At 38.6% G+C, this 18,650-nt stretch overlaps 1 protein-coding gene across 1 annotated transcript in view; it reads right to left on the bottom strand.

Moving 5' to 3' along the window:
* GABBR2 (gamma-aminobutyric acid type B receptor subunit 2) overlaps window positions 1-18,650 on the bottom strand; it is a 656,884-nt gene that overhangs the window by 467,675 nt on the left and 170,559 nt on the right. The window contains exon 2 of the mRNA XM_075826778.1: window positions 13,783-13,920. Within this exon, the coding sequence (XP_075682893.1) occupies window positions 13,783-13,920 (138 nt within the window). The remainder of the gene's footprint in view (window positions 1-13,782; window positions 13,921-18,650) is intronic.

Raw genomic sequence — 18,650 nt, 5'->3', positions numbered from 1 at the left:
ATTTATCATGATCCCATCGAATCTCAACATTGGACTACGATTTAATTTAGCCCACATGCAAACAGCAGAGCCATGTGCACAGAGCCTGTACAGGGACGCATGGAGTCCTGACTGGTGAAGGCTGTTTCATATGGCTAGTAGATCTGATTTCCATGATATTGTTATGGAAGGAAATTGATAACAAATACATATACCACAAAATGTTTACTTTTTAGTCCCTGTTATAAAACTCTAGAGATAAAAATTGTGCCTTGAGTAGTCTACATAATTGTGCTATTTCATCAAGAATAAATCGTCAAAATATAGAATAGAAACTGTAAAATAATTCTCATCTGCTAGGCGACAATAAGTTCAAAACAACTCTGAGAGAAAATTGATAGAAAATTGGCGTATAAACTGAATAGTATATGATATGAATATATATATATATATATATATATATATATATACATACAGTACTGTGCAAAAGATTTAGGCAGTTGTGGAAAAATACTGCAAAGTAAAAATGCTTTTCAAAAGTGGAAATGTTAATGTTTTTTTTTTTACTAATTAACAAAATACAAAGTGAATGAGTAAGGGCATGGCCAGACGTAGCGGATTTGCTCTGGAATTCCTCTGCGGACACTCTGCAGCGGAAATCTGCAGCGGACCCGTTTCTCCATTGCCTTCCACAGCTTTGTGGTTGGGTTCGTTTGCATGTTGCGGACAATTCCGCTACGGAGCATAGGCTGCGGTGCGGAATTTGGTGTCCGCAGCATACAATGGTTGTTGCGGACGTGTGGCGGACTGGTTGCGGACTCATTGCAGAATTTCTCCATTGACTTCAATGGAGATTCAAAATTCCGCAATGAAGTCCGCAGATGTAATGTAGATGTTGTGTGCTGCGGACCGTATTGGTTTTTTAACATGACATTTCTTCATTCTGGCTGGACCTATGTGTATTTCTAGGTCTACAGCCAGACTGAGGAAGTCAATGGGGCTCCCGTAATTACGGGTGACTACGTGTGTGCACCCATAATTACGGGTGACTATGTGTGTGCATCCATAATTACGGATGACTACGTGTGTGCACCCGTAATTACGTGTGACTACGTATGTGCACCCGTAATTACGGGAGCGTTGCTAGGCGACGTCAGTAAATAGTTACTGTCCAGGGTGCTGAAAGAGTTAAGCGATCGGCAGTAACTGTTTCAGCACCCAGGACAGTGACTTCCGATCACAATATACATCAACCTGCAAAAAAAATAGAAGTTCATACTTACCGAGAACTCCCTGCTTCTTCCTCCAGTCCGGCTTCCCAGGATGACGTTTCAGTCTAAGTGACGACTGCAGCCAATCACAGCCTGCAGTGGTCACATGGACTGCCGCATCATCCAGTGAGGTCGGGCTGGATGCCGAAAGAGGGACGTATCACCAAGACAATGGCCGGTAAGTATGAAATTCTTTTACTTTCACTAGGGAAAGGGCTGTCCCTTCTCTCTATCCTGCACTGATAGAGAGAAGGGAAGTACTTCACCTCAATACGCAACGGCTAGTCCGCATCAATTTAATGCCCATTTTGGGCAGAGCCGCAGCAGAATCTGCAACGCAGATTCTGTGCGGCATTGATGCGGACAGTTGCGGAAGAAATCCACCACGCCTGGGCATGCCCTAAGGGTACGTTCAGACGTGGCGGAATTTTTCCGCTGCAAATATTGGTGCAGATTTGGGGCAATTACGCAACGAATCTGCACCAACATCTGTATATTTGACAGGTAATTCAGACGTTGCAGATATCACAGCGAACTTGCCACAGATTTCAGTTTTTGCATTGCAAAGGCTGAAATCCGCAGTGAAATTCCACTTCTTCTCCGCAATATAATGAGCATGCTGCGGAGGGAAAATTCTGCACCGCAGCCTAAATTCCACACAGTTATTTTCCGCAACGTCTGAACTAAGTTTCCTAAAAATGTATAGAAACAAATGTAAAAAGCGGCTGCTGAGGAATTCCACTGCGGACTGTCCGCAGCGGAATTCAACAGCAATTCCGCCACGTCTGAATGTGCTCTAAAAGAGAATTCTAAATCAAATCAATATTGGGTGTGACCTTCAAAACAGACTTCAAAACAGATAGGGTATGTGCACACGCTAGCTGGCTTTTACATCTGAAATTACAGACTGTTTTCAGGAGAAAACAGCTGCGTCGTTTCAGACGTAAATGCTCCTCCTCGCATTTTGCGAGGCGTCTTTGACGCCCGTAATCTTGAGCTGTTCTTCATTGAATTCAATGAAAAACGGCTCAAATTACGTTTCAAAGAAGTGCCCTGCACTTCTTTGACGAGGCAGTCATTTTACGCGTCGTCCTTTGACAGCTGTCAAACGATGATGCGTAAATGACAGGTCGTCGGCACAGTACGTCGGCAAACCCATTCAAATGAGTGGGCAGATGTTTGCCGATGTATTGGAGCTGTATTTTCAGACGTAAAACGAGGCATAATACGCCTCGTTTACGTCTGAAAATAGGTAGTGTGAACCCAGCCATAGGGGTATGTTCTTTTGCGGGACAAGTTGTAGTTTCTTGGGCATAATTTTGGGGTATATATAATTTATTAAACTTTTATTTCATTTTTTTAAATGGAAAAAAATTGCAATTCCCCCATTGTTTCTTTTTTAAATATTTTTTATACTGTTTATTGTGCAATATAAATAGCATGTTAACCTTATTCTACAGGTGGTTACAAATATGCCAATACAAAACATGTCTAGTTTTTCTTATGTTTTAGCACTTTTGCACCATAAAAGTATGCTTTAGGCCAGGATCACACACATAGTTTTGATGCAGTTTTGAATGTAGCTTTTTGCTCCGTTTTTTGAGCCAAAGTCTGAAATGGATGCAAAAGGAAGGAAAGGTATAAAGAAAAGGCTGATGCATCACCTTTTTTTCTGGGGTTTACTCCTGTGTTTTGCTAAAAGAAATGAAAACAAAAACTGCATCAAAACTGCGTGTGTGTGGTCCTGGCCTTAGCTTATACATAACTTAGACATGGTCTAAAAAGCTTATACCTATGGCAGAAGGTTAGACACATCCAGACTCCTACTTATGTAAATCTATCTATCTATCTATCTATCTATCTATCTATCTATCTATCTATCTATCTATCTATCTATCTATCTATCTATCTATCTATCTAACTATCTATCTATCGCATATCTATCTACCCATTCCCTCTATTTTAGTAAACCCAACTTGTGTTTTCACCTAACTGTATTAATAGAATTTATATTCTGCCTGGATGCAAGTACCTGTACTCACTTAATGTCATAAGGCATTTATGTGTTTAGAAGTTTAGTCTGGATGGCTGAAAGCCCTATGGCATAGCTAAGGGCACACTTCTTACTTGCAGAGTAAAATGTAATGTAATGTTTGAGTATACATTATAAAAGGCTTTTAAGTAGTGCATACATTATACATTAGATGCCACCATTCAGTAAATTGTAGAATGACATTTTATTCAAGGGGACAATCTTGCCCATTAGATGACAACAAATGGGTACAGACATCTGTTTACAATAAAGTTTTTCTAAAAATAGGAATTGACCAGCACATGTGCAGAAAATGCACTTGAAAACACAGATTTATTTGCAATATCATTTATTGGAGTATATTTACACACAGCTAAAAAAAATTCAGAAACGTTCCGACTGTCTGATTAATCTAAATGGAGTTTGCAGAAATCTATGCACATGTTAAAAAAAAATAAAAAATTAAAAATAAACCTATTCACGAGTATTTAATGTAGTCCTTTGGTAGATGGTTAACATAAAATGCCCACATTGTGATCCTAAAATTCATATGTAAGTGTGGCATTGACTGCTATAGGAACCATTTGAATTACATATATATATATATATATATATATATATATATATATATATTTTCAAGCACGAGCTCCCATCTGTGGCATGTGAGAGGGGCATAAAAAAAAAAACCCTAGAAGCACAGGGGACAAAACACCCCAATATGTAATATCGCACAAATAACAGCCGCGTATTGTAAAAAAATTTGAGGCGTTCTGTTTCTGTGCCTCGTCTCATCACGTCCTGTTCCTCCACCATGTCTTTAGGTATGCTTTGCCACTTGTATTATTAGTGATTGCTGCTATTGTGCTGGTTCATCCATATAGGCTTTTCTACACACTATTCAGACTACTGCCTTATATACACTATGCAGGTTTTGTAACTTCACTTGGCATCTTTTACCTTTTCAATATTTGCCAGATTATCCATTTGTTATACATTTGGTGGTATTAGGTATGGGACGTTAGATTCTGAGATGGGTTATGTCTGTTTACCTCTTGGTATATCTACAGGGTGGGCCATTTATATGGATACACCTAAATAAAATGGGAATGGTTGGTGATATTAACTTCCTATTTATGGCACATTAGTATATGGGAGGGGGGAAGCTTTTCAAGCTGGGTGTTGACCATGGCGGCCATTTGGAAGTCGGCCATTTTGTATCCAACATTAGTTTTTTCAATGGGAAGAGGGTCATGTGACACATCAAACTTATCGAGAATTTGGTCAACACCCAGCTTGAAAAGTTTCCCCCCTCCCATATACTAATGTGCCACAAACAGGAAGCTAATATCACCAACCATTCCCATTTTATTCAGGTGTATCCATATAAATGGCCCACCCTGTATATATATATATATACCTTTTTGTTGCCGCTCTCCGGCTGACGATCTGTATTTAGATATTTTTATGACATTCTATGTGATACCGTGTATTGTTGTTTACAAATAAAGATATAATATTTTTTTACAATACTCGGCTGTTATTTGTGCGATATTACATATTGGGGTGTTTTGTCTCCTGTGCTTTAGTGCTTCTAGGTTGTTTCTGTAGTTGTCGGGGACCCCCTGCTTCTTCCCCTTTTGAGGTGTTTTTGTAGGTTTACTATGTGAGAGGGGCATAAAAGCCACATTGAAAGCAAAGTTCTTTAGCCACATGAAACCTCAAAAATCGGATCAAGTGGTGTGGGATGATTGTGTGATGCCTCCTGTTCGTCAAAGTGACAGTTATCGCCACTTGTTTCAAACTAAGAGGGACAGATTCCTTGAACTGAGGGACCTTAGTTTATCACTCCAGCAGATCCCTACACGTCTAGGCCGAGATGTCAACACTGTTCAATGTTGCGTGTCCTGAAGGTTGGGAGAACAACAACGAACGGGAATGACATTAAAAGTTGCGTGAAGGCGAACCTTTGCACGAACGGATCATCTGATTGGAAGAATGGCGAGTAGTGATCCATTCTGTATTGCAAGTGAAGATGGATGTCACATCGCAAGTCTAGGGTGTCAACCAGTGTTGACACAAACCATCAGAAGGTGTTTGCACGACATTGTGCTACGAGCCAGACGTCCAGCTACAGGTGTACCATTGACCACATCGCTCCCAACGGCTATCATGGTGCACAACAAGATGGCAATGGAGGCTGAAATGAAGGTCTATCCTCTTCAGCGATGAATCCCGTTTTTGTCTCGGACTCAATGATAGCCAGAGATTGGTCTGGAGATCACGCGGGCCACGCCATGAAGAGGCCTTCACAAGGGAACGTCACACTGGTCCTACTCCCAGGATTATGGTGTGGGTGTAAAGGATCTGCCAGGCACAGCTTCGGGGTTAACGCCCATAGATAATGAGTCTGCACCTGCTTCTATGTCTGTGAGATCATCTTCCACCACTCAGGGTGGCAGGCTTAGGAGTGGGAGAACCTATCACAGCCTGGCCAGACGGAGCTAGCTCCCGCCCTCTGTCTATTTATACCTGCCTTTCCTGTTCCTCCTTTGCTTGTGATTCTTCTCGTTTGGTTTCCTGGCCCTGCTGCAGCTTCTTGTACTATTGTCCTTGCTTCATATTGACCCCGGCTTGCTGACTACTCTCCTGCTCTGCGTTTGGCACCTCGTTCTCTCCTGGTTTGACTCTGCTTGTTCACTTCTCTTGTTGCTCACGGTGTTTCCGTGGGCAACTGCCCCTTTCTCCCCCTAGCTCTGTGAACCCTTGTCTGTTTGTCTGTCGTGCACTTATTGAGCGTAGGGACCGTCGCCCAGTTGTACCCCGTCGCCTAGGGCGGGTCGTTGCAAGTAGGCAGGGACTGAGTGGTGGGTAGATTAGGGCTCACTTGTCTGTCTCCCCACCCCCGTCATTACAGTGGGGTGGCATAATGTACGGTGCCTTAGCCTTGATTCATTAAGGGCTCATCCAAAGTTGGGGGCGGCTCGTGATTCCAGATTATAGAAAATACTTTGTTGCTTCTCATCTGCAGCAATTGGTTATGACTGATAGGTCTATTCTTAAATACTCATATTTGAACTTTAGACCTAGATTTAATGACACATATTCGATCTTTTCAGTTTTAGAAACAAATCTTTTAGTGAAGTCTAAGGGGTGGTCCTGCCTACAGCTCACTTGCTATAGAAATTGGGGGACAAAATAAAAAACGGTTTGTATATCACAGGCTTTATATCTGCAATCCCTTTTTGGCATGAATTGAAAGGTGAAATCCATCTTATTTTGGTGGAAATGTAAAATATTTTATGTATTACAAGTTATTCAAAATAATTCTATTGTTACTTATGAGCGTTTGTGGTTAATGAGCGTTTTATTGTCCAAGGATTCTTTTCATTATTTACAGTTAGGGCACTATTTAAACACATTGTTTCCCACATGTAAGAGAGCTATGGAACGTTCTCCTGTCTTAGACTTCTTGATTAAATCTATTTTTTTTTAAAAAGGGTCTATGGACATCATCTCTAACTTTTTTCAGAGGCTTAGTGAGGGTTTTACTGTAGTAGAAGGCTTTAAAAAATGGAAGGTTGTATGTCCAGAGTTGACAGAGACAGATTGGTCTGCTGCGCTGAACTCCATATCTAAAATTAAACTTAACCCCTCACTACGGTCTTCACAGCTGTTTATATTCTATATAGTTTATTATACTCCCAAACTGTTATTCTCGTGGGTCATTATAGATAGCTCAAATTGTCCTCGCTGTAGATCTTCTTTGGTGGATTTGATACACCTACTGTGGCGGTGCCATATACTGCACCGTTGCTGGTGGGAAATTTTGTCCCATCTTTCTCTGTGTTTTGATATTGATCCCCCTGCTGATCCTGTGTTATACATTTTAGGGTCAGATTTTGGTCTGGTTGGCCTAAGCTGAAAAATATTGTCTTATTGGGCCTTCTCTTGGCAAAAAAAATATTTCAGAACTTGAAAAGTCACAGGTTTCTTCCTGGGTCTATCTCATGAATAAGGTTGCTATTGTAGATAAGTGTCGTGACCCACTCCTTTTTAGTGAAAAATAGAAGACCTGTACAACACAATTTATGAAGTAGATGGAAGTAATGCTAATTAAAAAAAAAAAAAAATTCTAATAATTTTTCCTGGCTGCTGACAATTTGGATATTGTTTGTATAGTCTATTTTCATGTGTTTTTGTATAATACGTAATAACGTTTGCTATATGTTAAATTAAAAAAGGAAAAATAAAATTAAAGAAAAAAAAATGTACAGTAGCCGGACACTTCTAACCTTCATTTCAGGTACACTAACTGCTCGGCGTTACATTGATTTGATCGTAGAACTAGTGGTATTTCTCCAGCCATTTCTCCAAGAAGCCGTTTCTCAACAGGACAACACCAGGCTACATGTTGCTCGTGCTACTGTGAGCAGCCTGCGTGGCCTAAACGTGCTACCATGGCCTGCAGCGTCTCTGGACTTGTCTCCCATCGACCACATCTGGAACGTCATTGGTCGGCAATTGCAAACATCAATTCATTTTAATTTTTGTTTTCTTGATCTCTGGATTTGCTAGACAAGATATTGGTGCAGGCAAAGCTTTTTATAAACTTTTAGACTAATATTTACTGCAAGCATTCATTTTTTTTTCATATTGTGTTAAATTATTTAATTTCATGGGGGTTTTAATGTCAACATTTTAAAAGAACAAGTAGAGTACTTCCACATTAAAATGCCCTAGTGGACACATAGATGCTACTGAGGGTTCTTTTTTCCTTACTAAAGACAGTAGAATAGATTCACTAGGTGATTTGTATTTTGAAGGTCTGCTAATTTCTACTCAGAACTTTTGCTGATTAAAGTTTTGGTACAGATTCAAGGGAGACATAAGAACATTTATAAGTTCTTAACGTATGACCATCAGCATAAACAGAATAGCATAGGTCCAGTTCTCATCAAGCTGATAAGAGCTGCAATACCAACACAGCCTATAGACAAGAGTGGTGCTGTTTGTGGAAAACAACCTTTTTAAATTGCTTTATTAACAAACTGTTGCATGTATTTTATGGCAGTCTATTGTTTGCCTGTAGTAACAGATAATGTAATTCTATAATACTTTAGCCAAGCCTCCAAAAGTTCTGGTACACTTTTAAAGGGTTTGTCTCGGCTGTAATACATAAAGTTTAATAGGCAATAATTAAAATTACAACACTTACTAACGTTGGGGCCGATTCATTAGATGTTAAAAGCTATGTCCACCTTTGAACTGAATTTTTTTTTTTATTGTTAATTTGCTTCTTAAATGCAAAATTAAGCAGCTTTCTAAATAGTCATCATTGAAAATGTCCTATTACTTGGCTGTGTAACTTCTGTAGACAGGAAGGGGGGGGGGTTATACACAGCAGGTCTAAAGGCTCTCGATAGCCTGTGTGCTCTCCTCCCTATTTACACTATAATACTAACAGCTAATGTGTTCCTCCCTCTGTGTGCTCTCTCCTCCCTATCTACACTATGATACTAACAGCTAATGTGTTCCTCCCTCTGTGTGCTCTCCTCCCTATCTACACTTTGATACTAAGGGTATGTGCACATGATAACGTCAATTACGGCTGAAATTACGGAGCTGTTTTCAGACGTAATTGCTCGTACTCGCGTTTTGCGAGGCGTCAATTACGGCCGTAATTTGGAGCTGTTCTTCATTGAAGTCAATGAAAAACAGCTCAAATTACATCCCAAGCAGTCTCCTGCACTTCTTTGACGACGCTGTTATTTTACGCGCCGTCTTTTGACAGCGACGCGTAAAATGACAGGTCGTCGGCACAGTACGTCGGCAAACCCATTGAAATGAATGGGCAGATGTTTGCCGACGTATTTGAGCCGTGTTTTCAGGCGTAATTCGAGGCGTAAAACGCCTCGTTTATGCCTGAAAATAGGTTGTGTGAACCCGGCCTTACAGTTTATGTGTTCTACCCTCCCTGAACACTTAAAAGCTTTCCCCCTCTCCACACATTAATCTGCTGTGTACAACCCTCCTCCCTGCTGATATCTCTAACACTGATAGAGGGAAGGGGTAAGAGCAGTTGAGTCAGCCTTCAGGAGCAGGGAACTAATGGATTTGAGTTAGAATTTGCAGGAGACCAGCTATCTTCAGGAGATACAAAAACACTTTATAGCAGCCAACTAGTTGGAAAATTTTAATGAAGACTATTTAGAAAGTTGCTACATTTTGCATTAAGGAATCAAATTAACAATTTCAAAAATTTCAGTTCATAGATGTTCATACTGTAGATTTAAACAATGCTTTTATTTGAATCAAACTGTTGGCTGCTTTAATTATATTATACAATAATTCAATATTTTTCATATATGGCATACCTCTAAAAAACACTTTTAAATGCAAAAGTTAAATTCAAAAAAATTTAGCAAATCTGTGTATATTACTCATATAGTACTTTTGTACGTTAGCCATTAGTGTTATATTGACAAACATTGTGTCATCATCATTGGTCATTATCATTCTTCACAAAATATACCCATTCCCACTAAATGCAGAATCAAATAATTAGCATTGAGAAACACAAAATGAACAAAATAACTTTTTCGATCTTTCTCATTTAATAGAAAATGTAGACGGGGTAAAACATGAAAGTCAATGATCAAATATGTCACTTTGTTCTGGGTCTTAGCAAGCATTTTCAGAAAGTAGATGCCCATTCTCGATATCATAATATGACAGAAGGAACTCTAAGGATCCCTTTATACGGCTCCAGATGGGCTGTGAAAACTAGCGCAGATAATCGGCGTTGGTTTAATCAGTGATGTATGTGGACAAGCGATCGTTAATATGATCATTGGTCCCCATACATTTCTATCATGTTGGCAGCATATCACCCTGTTTACACAGGGAGATGTGCTGCCAAAAACGATAATATTTATTGCTGCATAAACTATATGATTAGTTGATGAACAAGAGTTTGCTAGTTCATTGGCTGATTGTCGTTCTTTTTACACAAGACAACAATCAGATACATTCGTTCATATGAACGCTCGTTTGCATGATCATTGGCACGTGTGAAAGGGTCTTTAGATTAAGAAATAGATATGGAAGCAACTAAAAGTGAGATTGTGAAACACAAGCAACACCACATACCAAAAACAAGAATGTAAAAATTGAGGGATCTACCCAAAATCTATAGTAATAATAATAATAATAATAATAATAATAAGAAGAAGAAGAAGAAGAAGAAGAAGAAGAAACGGCACCTGATGTGATTACATGCAGTTCTGGAAAAAAAAAAACATGCCACCACTAAAACTAAATTTTCCCACCTGCAGAACAATATAAAGTAAAACCCAAATCATAATACAACTTGGAGACATGACTCTACGTCCTTGATGCACTCAATATGACTCTTTCACAACATGCTGCTCGATACTATATGGAGTGATTATAATAAAATGCTCTACTAAAGTACAAAATACAGTATACTTCAGATGTATTCACTTTGTTGAAAATCTCCTAAAAGCTTTTGCTACATATAAGTATTGGGAGAGAATAGTACACCCTCCATAAACTTATGTGGAAGGAATTTATTAAGCTTTCTACCCGTAGAAAAGTCACAAAAGGCCATTTAGCAGTTTACGCAGATCACACCACTTTAAAAAGATCAGGTGGTGCCAAGTGGAAAAAAATCGACTGGGCCTATAATTTCATGTAGAACCAGCTCTAAGAACATTAACTGGAAGTAAATATTTCCTGTTGGAGTTTTTTAGTCTCTCACATTATTTTGGAGAAATGTTGACACTCTTTATAACATTAGTTTATGCACAGCTATTTGAGGATCTTGCCACTGCTTTTCAATGGGGTTGAGGATTGGAATTTCACTTGGCCATTCCGACACCTTGATTTTTTTTTTCTTTAGCCATTTGGATATCTATTTACAGCGTTACATACAGCAGTTAGTGGGTTAAAAAAAACACCTAAGTCGGTCACGTTTAAACTTTTATACTTCTAAACCTCAGTTTACCTACAGGAAAACAAAAACCATCTCTGAATGGCCAAAACCCAATTTGCCAAAAAGTGGACAGATCTCAAGATCAATATTCTACATTAATACCAATAACCATGTATATTGTGTTTCTCAAGAAAGATGTCTAACCCTTTCTTTCCAAATCTATCAGTACTTTCACCAAATCCTGTGGAAGCATGTTCCATAACTTTATGGTTCAAACAGTAAAGTAAAGCTTTCAAACTTTGCGAGGTTGTACTTCCTTTATCTGCAAGCAAGGCCCCCAGTGTTCTTGTATTGCTTTTTACAGGAGCCAATTACATTATTATATAAAGATATCACATGTCCCCTCAGCCTTTTCTTCTTTAGGGTGAATACTGTAAATTTAGTTTAACAACCTTTTTTCAAGATATTCAAGACCTTTCATATATCATATTAATTTAGTTGCCCTTAATTTAACTATCTCCTGCTATTTTTGATGGACAGGTGCCCAAAACTGGACTGCATACTCAAGATGCGGCTGCACCAGTGCTTTATAAAGAGGTAAAATAATACTTTCACCTCAAGAAGCCATGTCTTTTCTGATTAAAGACAATATCTTGTAAGCTTTTGAGGCAGCAGACTGGCATTGCGATGCTATAATTTAGTTTATTATCAAGGCTTATACTTAATTCCTTCTCTGGTGGTGGTTCTGGTGGGCTTGAGATCATTATCTTAAGCTGCTGGATGGATGGCCTCACATTTGTCTTTTGAATATTCTAGTATAAAGCCAGTACATTGTCTCAATTGCTGCAAGTTTCCCTGGATCTGTGGCTGCAAAACAAGCACAAATGATCATTCTTCCAACACATAGGCTGCCATATTCTTTTTGGAGAGAAGGAAATTTTTCCTAGCCACCCTTCCTTGAACGCCATACTTATTCAGTCTTTTTCTCAATTGTGCTGCTGTGACCATAAACATTCACTGTGTTTACTGGGGCCTGCAGATCATGTGATATACTCCTTGGGTTTCTCTTTAAATCTGTGAACATTACACGGTCTGACTTTTCTGGGATGTTCGTTCCTGGGAAGATTGGCAACTGTTTTGAGGGCTCTCCATTTGTAAACCATCCCTGTCACTGTCCAATGGTTAATTTCAAATTGTTCGGAGGTGGCCTTATAACCAATTTCAGATTGGTAAGCAGCAACCATTGCTTCCCTGAGGTAATGACATCTCCTTGGCATGATGTAGACACACACCTAAGTGTTTCAGAACAGCAAACTGCCAAAAGTTCTGCATTTATAGAGGCAGTCACAGTTCTTGATGATTAAAGAGACCTCTAATTATAAACTTTTTCTCAATAATCAATTGCTCTTTGCAGGCTGAACAGTTTTCCCTAATATTTTAATTTCTCTAATACTTTAAATCTGCCATTTGTTTTGCTTTTTACCTTGTTGTAGCCCATGAAAACAGCAATCTGTACTATTCTAATTGCTCACTCAGTGGTTATTGTCAAAGGCTTTAGGTGTCCAGTGCTGTGAGATGTTGGCGGATTCAGGGGCGGTGCATCTGCAGATCGCACATGCATAGCTCAGTTGAGGAAAGTCCGTCAGCTGCCTCTAAAATTGCTGATTAGCTGAGTGGCCATGTTGAATCACTTGGCCTCGGGGGAACTAAGGGAACTGAACACAACAATTAGTAAGCCCATTACACTTCAGAGAGCTTTGGAGCGGTTTTCCACTGTATGCCTATACAGTCGGATACATTGCAACCTTCTGTTGGAGGTATACATCGGGAGTCCCCCGATGTATACCTATGATGAAAGGCAATAATGTAATGTCAAGATGGCCTTTTAAATGGCAGCTGGCACTCACAGGCAGCAGCAATTTTTCCGTGATTCGTGTGCTGCGAACCCCAAAAGTTTCAGATTTTGCAGGATCCAAAACTTTTGCGAAATTCAAACCAAATTTGATTCGTGTAAAACCGATTCGCTCCTCTCTAGTTATTTGTTTATTTATAGAAGTTGGTGAGAACCACACAATTGTTATTTAGGCCCTGATATATAAAAACATTTAAGTAGGGTGTACTGTATTTTTCCCGTTAATATATGTCATCAGGGCTTTGGTTTCCAAAACCAACCAGTCTTTGCTTGCAGTGGTTATTTAACAACTATACATCATATAAAGTATAGGTCTCGCAAAATCTCATAGAAATTCTTCAAGAACATTAATCAAAACCATAGATGCAGCCAGAACAATTAGAAATGCTTTAATCTGTACTATACATTTACTAGAGCAGGGGTTACAGCTGCTTTCTTGTGGTAGCCCTGAGATTTCTAGGCCTATACAACCCATTTAAGTGTGAAAATATATATTTTCAGAATTGTGACACCATATTTCAGGCTATAGTACAACAATCATATCAAAAATTACATAGTTCCAAACTCTGTATAGAATATTGTGGTTATTCCCATCATGGTTTGTAAAGTAAATTAGTAAATGGACATCTCTTACCTGAACCAAGTTCCATCCTTTTAGAGATTCTGCAATAATGGACGTTACAGAAGGACATACTCCACCAAAAACCATCAAGTGATTAGGTCCATACTTGATCGCATCATAGAATGACTTTAATCCCCTGGCATTGTCGCACTAAAAGAAAAATATAAAATAATATAAGTTACATAATGAAAAAGTGCCTATTAATAACCTTGTCAAGGTTTATGTAGAGAATAATAGCTGTAAGGCCTGTAATGTACAATATCTTTATAAATCTGTCATATAGAATTTTTCTAAGTGACGCAGTCACATAATACAACCAACTATATCTATCACATCTACAGTACTTATAATCAAAGATATTCATAAGTGTTAATACATTGTTGACTTTCACCAGACAGTCTAAGATACAATTTGTGAAGGCTACCACGGCTATTCTCTAACTGTGATAGCAAGAATTAATGAAGAGCAAGTGAACAATGAAGAGCAAGAATTGAAATGCTACTATGCTCAAATCTTTGGGTTATGCTAGGGCCAAGCAACAATTTCTGCCCTTTCAAAGAATGTAGAAACAGGCATCTTGGAAAATGTGGATTAATAAAACTATTATTTATTGCAAAATTACTAATCGTTAGAAAGTGGATATCTAGCTCCCCACCGGAGTTTAATGCTTGGGTAAATAATGTGAAAATGATAATGAAATATGAGAAAATCTATAATCAAGGCAAACACTGTAAAACTTATTGGGGGGAGTGGTAAGAATTTTTGTTTGTTTTTTTTTTATTTATTTTTTTTACCAAGATCGGTCTTGAGAGGGTGGGGGGTGGGAGTAGGGGGAAAATGTAAAAATGTGTATAAATTGTATTTTCTTTATTCCTTACTTGTATAGAATTTTATATTGTATTGAATAAAAAAGAAAAAACGGAAAAAAAAAAAAGAAACAGGCATCTTGCATGGCGTGACCTTGTAAAGCTGGCAGCTTAATATGCTGTTTCTTGACTATTGCTGGAAATCTGATACTGTAAGTTAGCCTGAATCCTTGTAGGACAGCCCAAAGCAATGGTGGGTTGTCCCACTTTGGCAGAGGAATCTATTAATCTTGCAATTCTACCATGATGCATCTGGGCTGGGGCTAGCTTGGAAAAAAATGCTGACTGTAACCTAGCCTTAGGAAAGAATAAATAAAGAATAAAATGTCATATATAGTTCCGATGCCTCTACGGTATATTGCTGGGTATTGATACCTGTACTAATATTAACTTTGTTTTTTTTTAAATATCTATGTTATATAAAGAATGTTTTGACTTAAGAAGAGGATTACTGTATATATACAGGGTGGGCCATTTATATGGATACACCTAAATAAAATGGGAATGGTTGGTGATATTAACTTCCTGTTTGTGGCACATTAGTATATGGGACGGGGGAAACTTTTCAAGCTGGGTGTTGACGATGGCGGCCATTTTGAAGTCAACCATTTTGTATCCAACTTTAGTTTTTTCAACAGGAAGAGGGCCATGTGACACATCAAACTTATCGAGAATTTCACAAGAAAAACAATGGTGTGCTTGGTTTTAACGTTACTTTATTCTTTCATGAGTTATTTACAAGCTTCTCTTTGTTTCCAGCCATTGACATGTCGCAGAGGTTAACACGTGAGGAGCGGATAGAAATTGTGTTGATGTCTGGTGAACGCAGTACCCGGGTCATTGCAGCAGATTTCAATGCAAGACATCCTACGAGACCACCCATCTCCCATGCTACAGTTTGCAAACTGCTTGCCAAGTTTCGTGAAACTGGTTCAGTGTTGGATTTGCCCAAATGTGGACGCATGAAAACTGTCACTAATGAAGAAACATCAGTGGCTGTCCTAGCTTCATTCAGCAAGAGCCCACAGCGTAGCACTCGCTGCATGTCACTGGAGACTGGCATCAGTCCAACATCCCTTCGGCGGATATTAGCTACTCACAAATGGCACCCTTACAAACTCCAGCTGCTGCAGCATCTCAACGAGGATGACCCAGATCGGCACACTGAATTTGCAGAATGGGCAAAACAAAAATTGGAACAGGACCCTTAGTTTACACAGAACATTTTGTTCAGTGATGAGGCAAACTTTTATGTGAATGGTGAAGTTAACAAACAAAACCACCGCTATTGGTCTGACACTAACCCACATTGGATAGATCCCTCCAAGACTGTTGGAACACAAAAATTGATGGTATGGTGTGGTATATGGGGTACAAAGATAGTGGGGCCATTCTTCATCAATGGAAACCTCAAGGCCACGGGATATCTGAAATTGCTACATGCTGATGTGTTTCCCTCTTTATGCCCTGAAGCTGGCACGTTCCCTGAGTTTTTCCAGCAAGATGCCACCACATTATGTGTGTTAGGTCCGAGCATTCCTAGATGAACAGTTTCCTGGAAAGTGGATTGGTCATCGTGGGCCAGTTGAATGGCCCCCTAGGTCTCCCGATCTGACCCCCTTAGACTTTTATCTTTGGGGTCATCTGAAGGCAATTGTCTATGCTGTGAAGATACGAGATGTGCAGCAACTGAAACTGCGGATACTGGAAGCCTGTGCTAGCATTTCTTCTGCGGTGTTGCTATCAGTGTGTGAAGAGTGGGAAAAGAGGGTTGCATTGACAATCCAACACAATGGGCAGCACTTTGAACACATTTTATAAGTGGTCAGAAACTTGTAAATAACTCATGAAAGAATAAAGTAACGTTAAAACCAAGCGCACCATTGTTTTTCTTGTGAAATTCTCGATAAGTTTGATGCGTCACATAACCCTCTTCCTATTGAAAAAACTAAAGTTGGATACAAAATGGCTGACTTCAAAATGGCCGCCATGGTCAACACTCAGCTTGAAAAGTTTCCCCCCTCCCATATACTAATGTGCCACAAACAGGAAGTTAATATCACCAACCATTCCCATTTTATTTAGGTGTATCCATATAAATGGCCCACCCTGTATATATGTATATATATATATATATATATATATATATATATATATATATATATATATATATATATATTCTATAGAATTTTTTGTCATATCACAAACTTGTACAAACTGAACATTATTGAGAAGAACTACAAAGACAAAACTTGGGGAACGTGTAGATCCTTGTGATGATATTAAATTTAAGTTGCTTGTTTTACAGAACTTTGTACATTTTAAAACCAACTACATGTTACTACATACATTGGGGCAGATTTACTATTCGTGCTGCGCCAGAATTATGGCCTGAGTTGTGCAAATCATTTTACGCACATTTATTTATGAAATGTGCCAAAAAAAAACAGATAACTTACCCGATAAGAGGGTCTGACTTAGTGGAAAAGGGCAGGGCTTACAAAGTTTGGCACAAAAAGTAAGCCAACCAATAGATGGTATAAAGTTATAAAGAAGTGTCTAAACGTGCGCCAAGTCCAGCATGTGTCACTGTGATAAATTTGGCGCATGTAGTCTAATTCTAAGCTGTCTATATTTAAGACAGTAATACAAGAGAAGGAGTCAAGTTTATTCCATGTATTGTGCTGTGCATTACCTGGGAATGAAACCAATATTATCTCAGAAAAGTAGTTATATATGGCAGTCCACTCTGGTACCTACTTTATATATAGAAAACAAGATTTATTTTGCTGTTATGTTAAAGAGGTTTATGAGATTAGAAAAACATGGCGTTTTTCTTCCATAGGATCTGTCTGGTATTGCAGCTCAGCTCCATTCGCTTGATGCCAGGCACAGCCTATCAAACCCATGCAGCCATATTTATCTCATCATATCCAACCTCTTTAACAATGCAACATTTCACGATGTAATAGTACCACAAAATATCTTCCACAGCTCAGCACCAGCTGTTGAAATACCTATTATTGTCTTATGCTGAGAACACTTTTACACAAATTAGTGTTAAGGAATAACTTCATTTAACACTTTCCCTTGCCTGCCAGTCATATTACATGTGCCACATTAAGTAATTACTATTAACACCAGTAAAGTAAATTGATGATAGCTGAAGTAGACAATTCAGTTTATTTTGTAGACACAGAACTGAGCAACATCAAAGCCAAAAGAATAATTTAGACATAAAAAGCAATGAGCGCACTCCAAGCCAATGGAGGATGCATTATACCTTTCTGGTCTATATTATGTACTCCAATATGTAACTTCAGTATACTACCAGAAGGCATAAAGAACAATATATAAAATGAGTAAGAACTTGAAGTCTAAAAGATTTAGAGATGTATTCCCACCGATCAAATTTGGATAGGTGGTAAATGTGAATGATTGGAAAACCCCTTTAAGCAATTATCAGTATTAAATATATACAAGAATATGCAAGAAGTTTTTATTGTTGATGTCAATTGATTTTATTTTACTTACTCAACTGAAGTCTAATCTACTATTATGTGTTAAGTACAAATAGGCCAAAGAGCCAATGAACATAGTCATATTGCTTTAGGTTGTACAGATCCCTAATACAGTCTCTATAGACTACGATGGCACATTACCTCTATGTGTCCCTTCAATGTGCTCAGCATTTCCACTGGTGGAAAATATGGTGTCCATATAGCACTATAAGCACCATTCAGCAGCACAAGGAGTGTACAAAGACCCGAATAGAATTCACATGCCACCATACAGCGTCCGTGGATGCGGCTTTGTCATGTCCATGAACCATAAATGAGAATTTATATACGTTGTTGTGACTTAACAGTTCACTTAGTTGTATCACTTTTGATTAGGCAGTGCTAGATTAGGAAGTAAAGTTTATAGCTTTCTATTTTTCTAGAAAATTATATTAATACTTATCTATTTCATTTCTGCAAGTGACAACTGGATTGGCCTCCAGATTGATTAGCA

The sequence above is a fragment of the Rhinoderma darwinii genome, chromosome 5 (assembly GCF_050947455.1).
Source record: "Rhinoderma darwinii isolate aRhiDar2 chromosome 5, aRhiDar2.hap1, whole genome shotgun sequence".
In the NCBI taxonomy this organism is placed as follows: domain Eukaryota; kingdom Metazoa; phylum Chordata; class Amphibia; order Anura; family Rhinodermatidae; genus Rhinoderma; species Rhinoderma darwinii.
The sequence above is the reverse complement of the archived record's forward strand: the minus strand, read 5'-3'. Positions and strand labels throughout refer to the sequence as shown.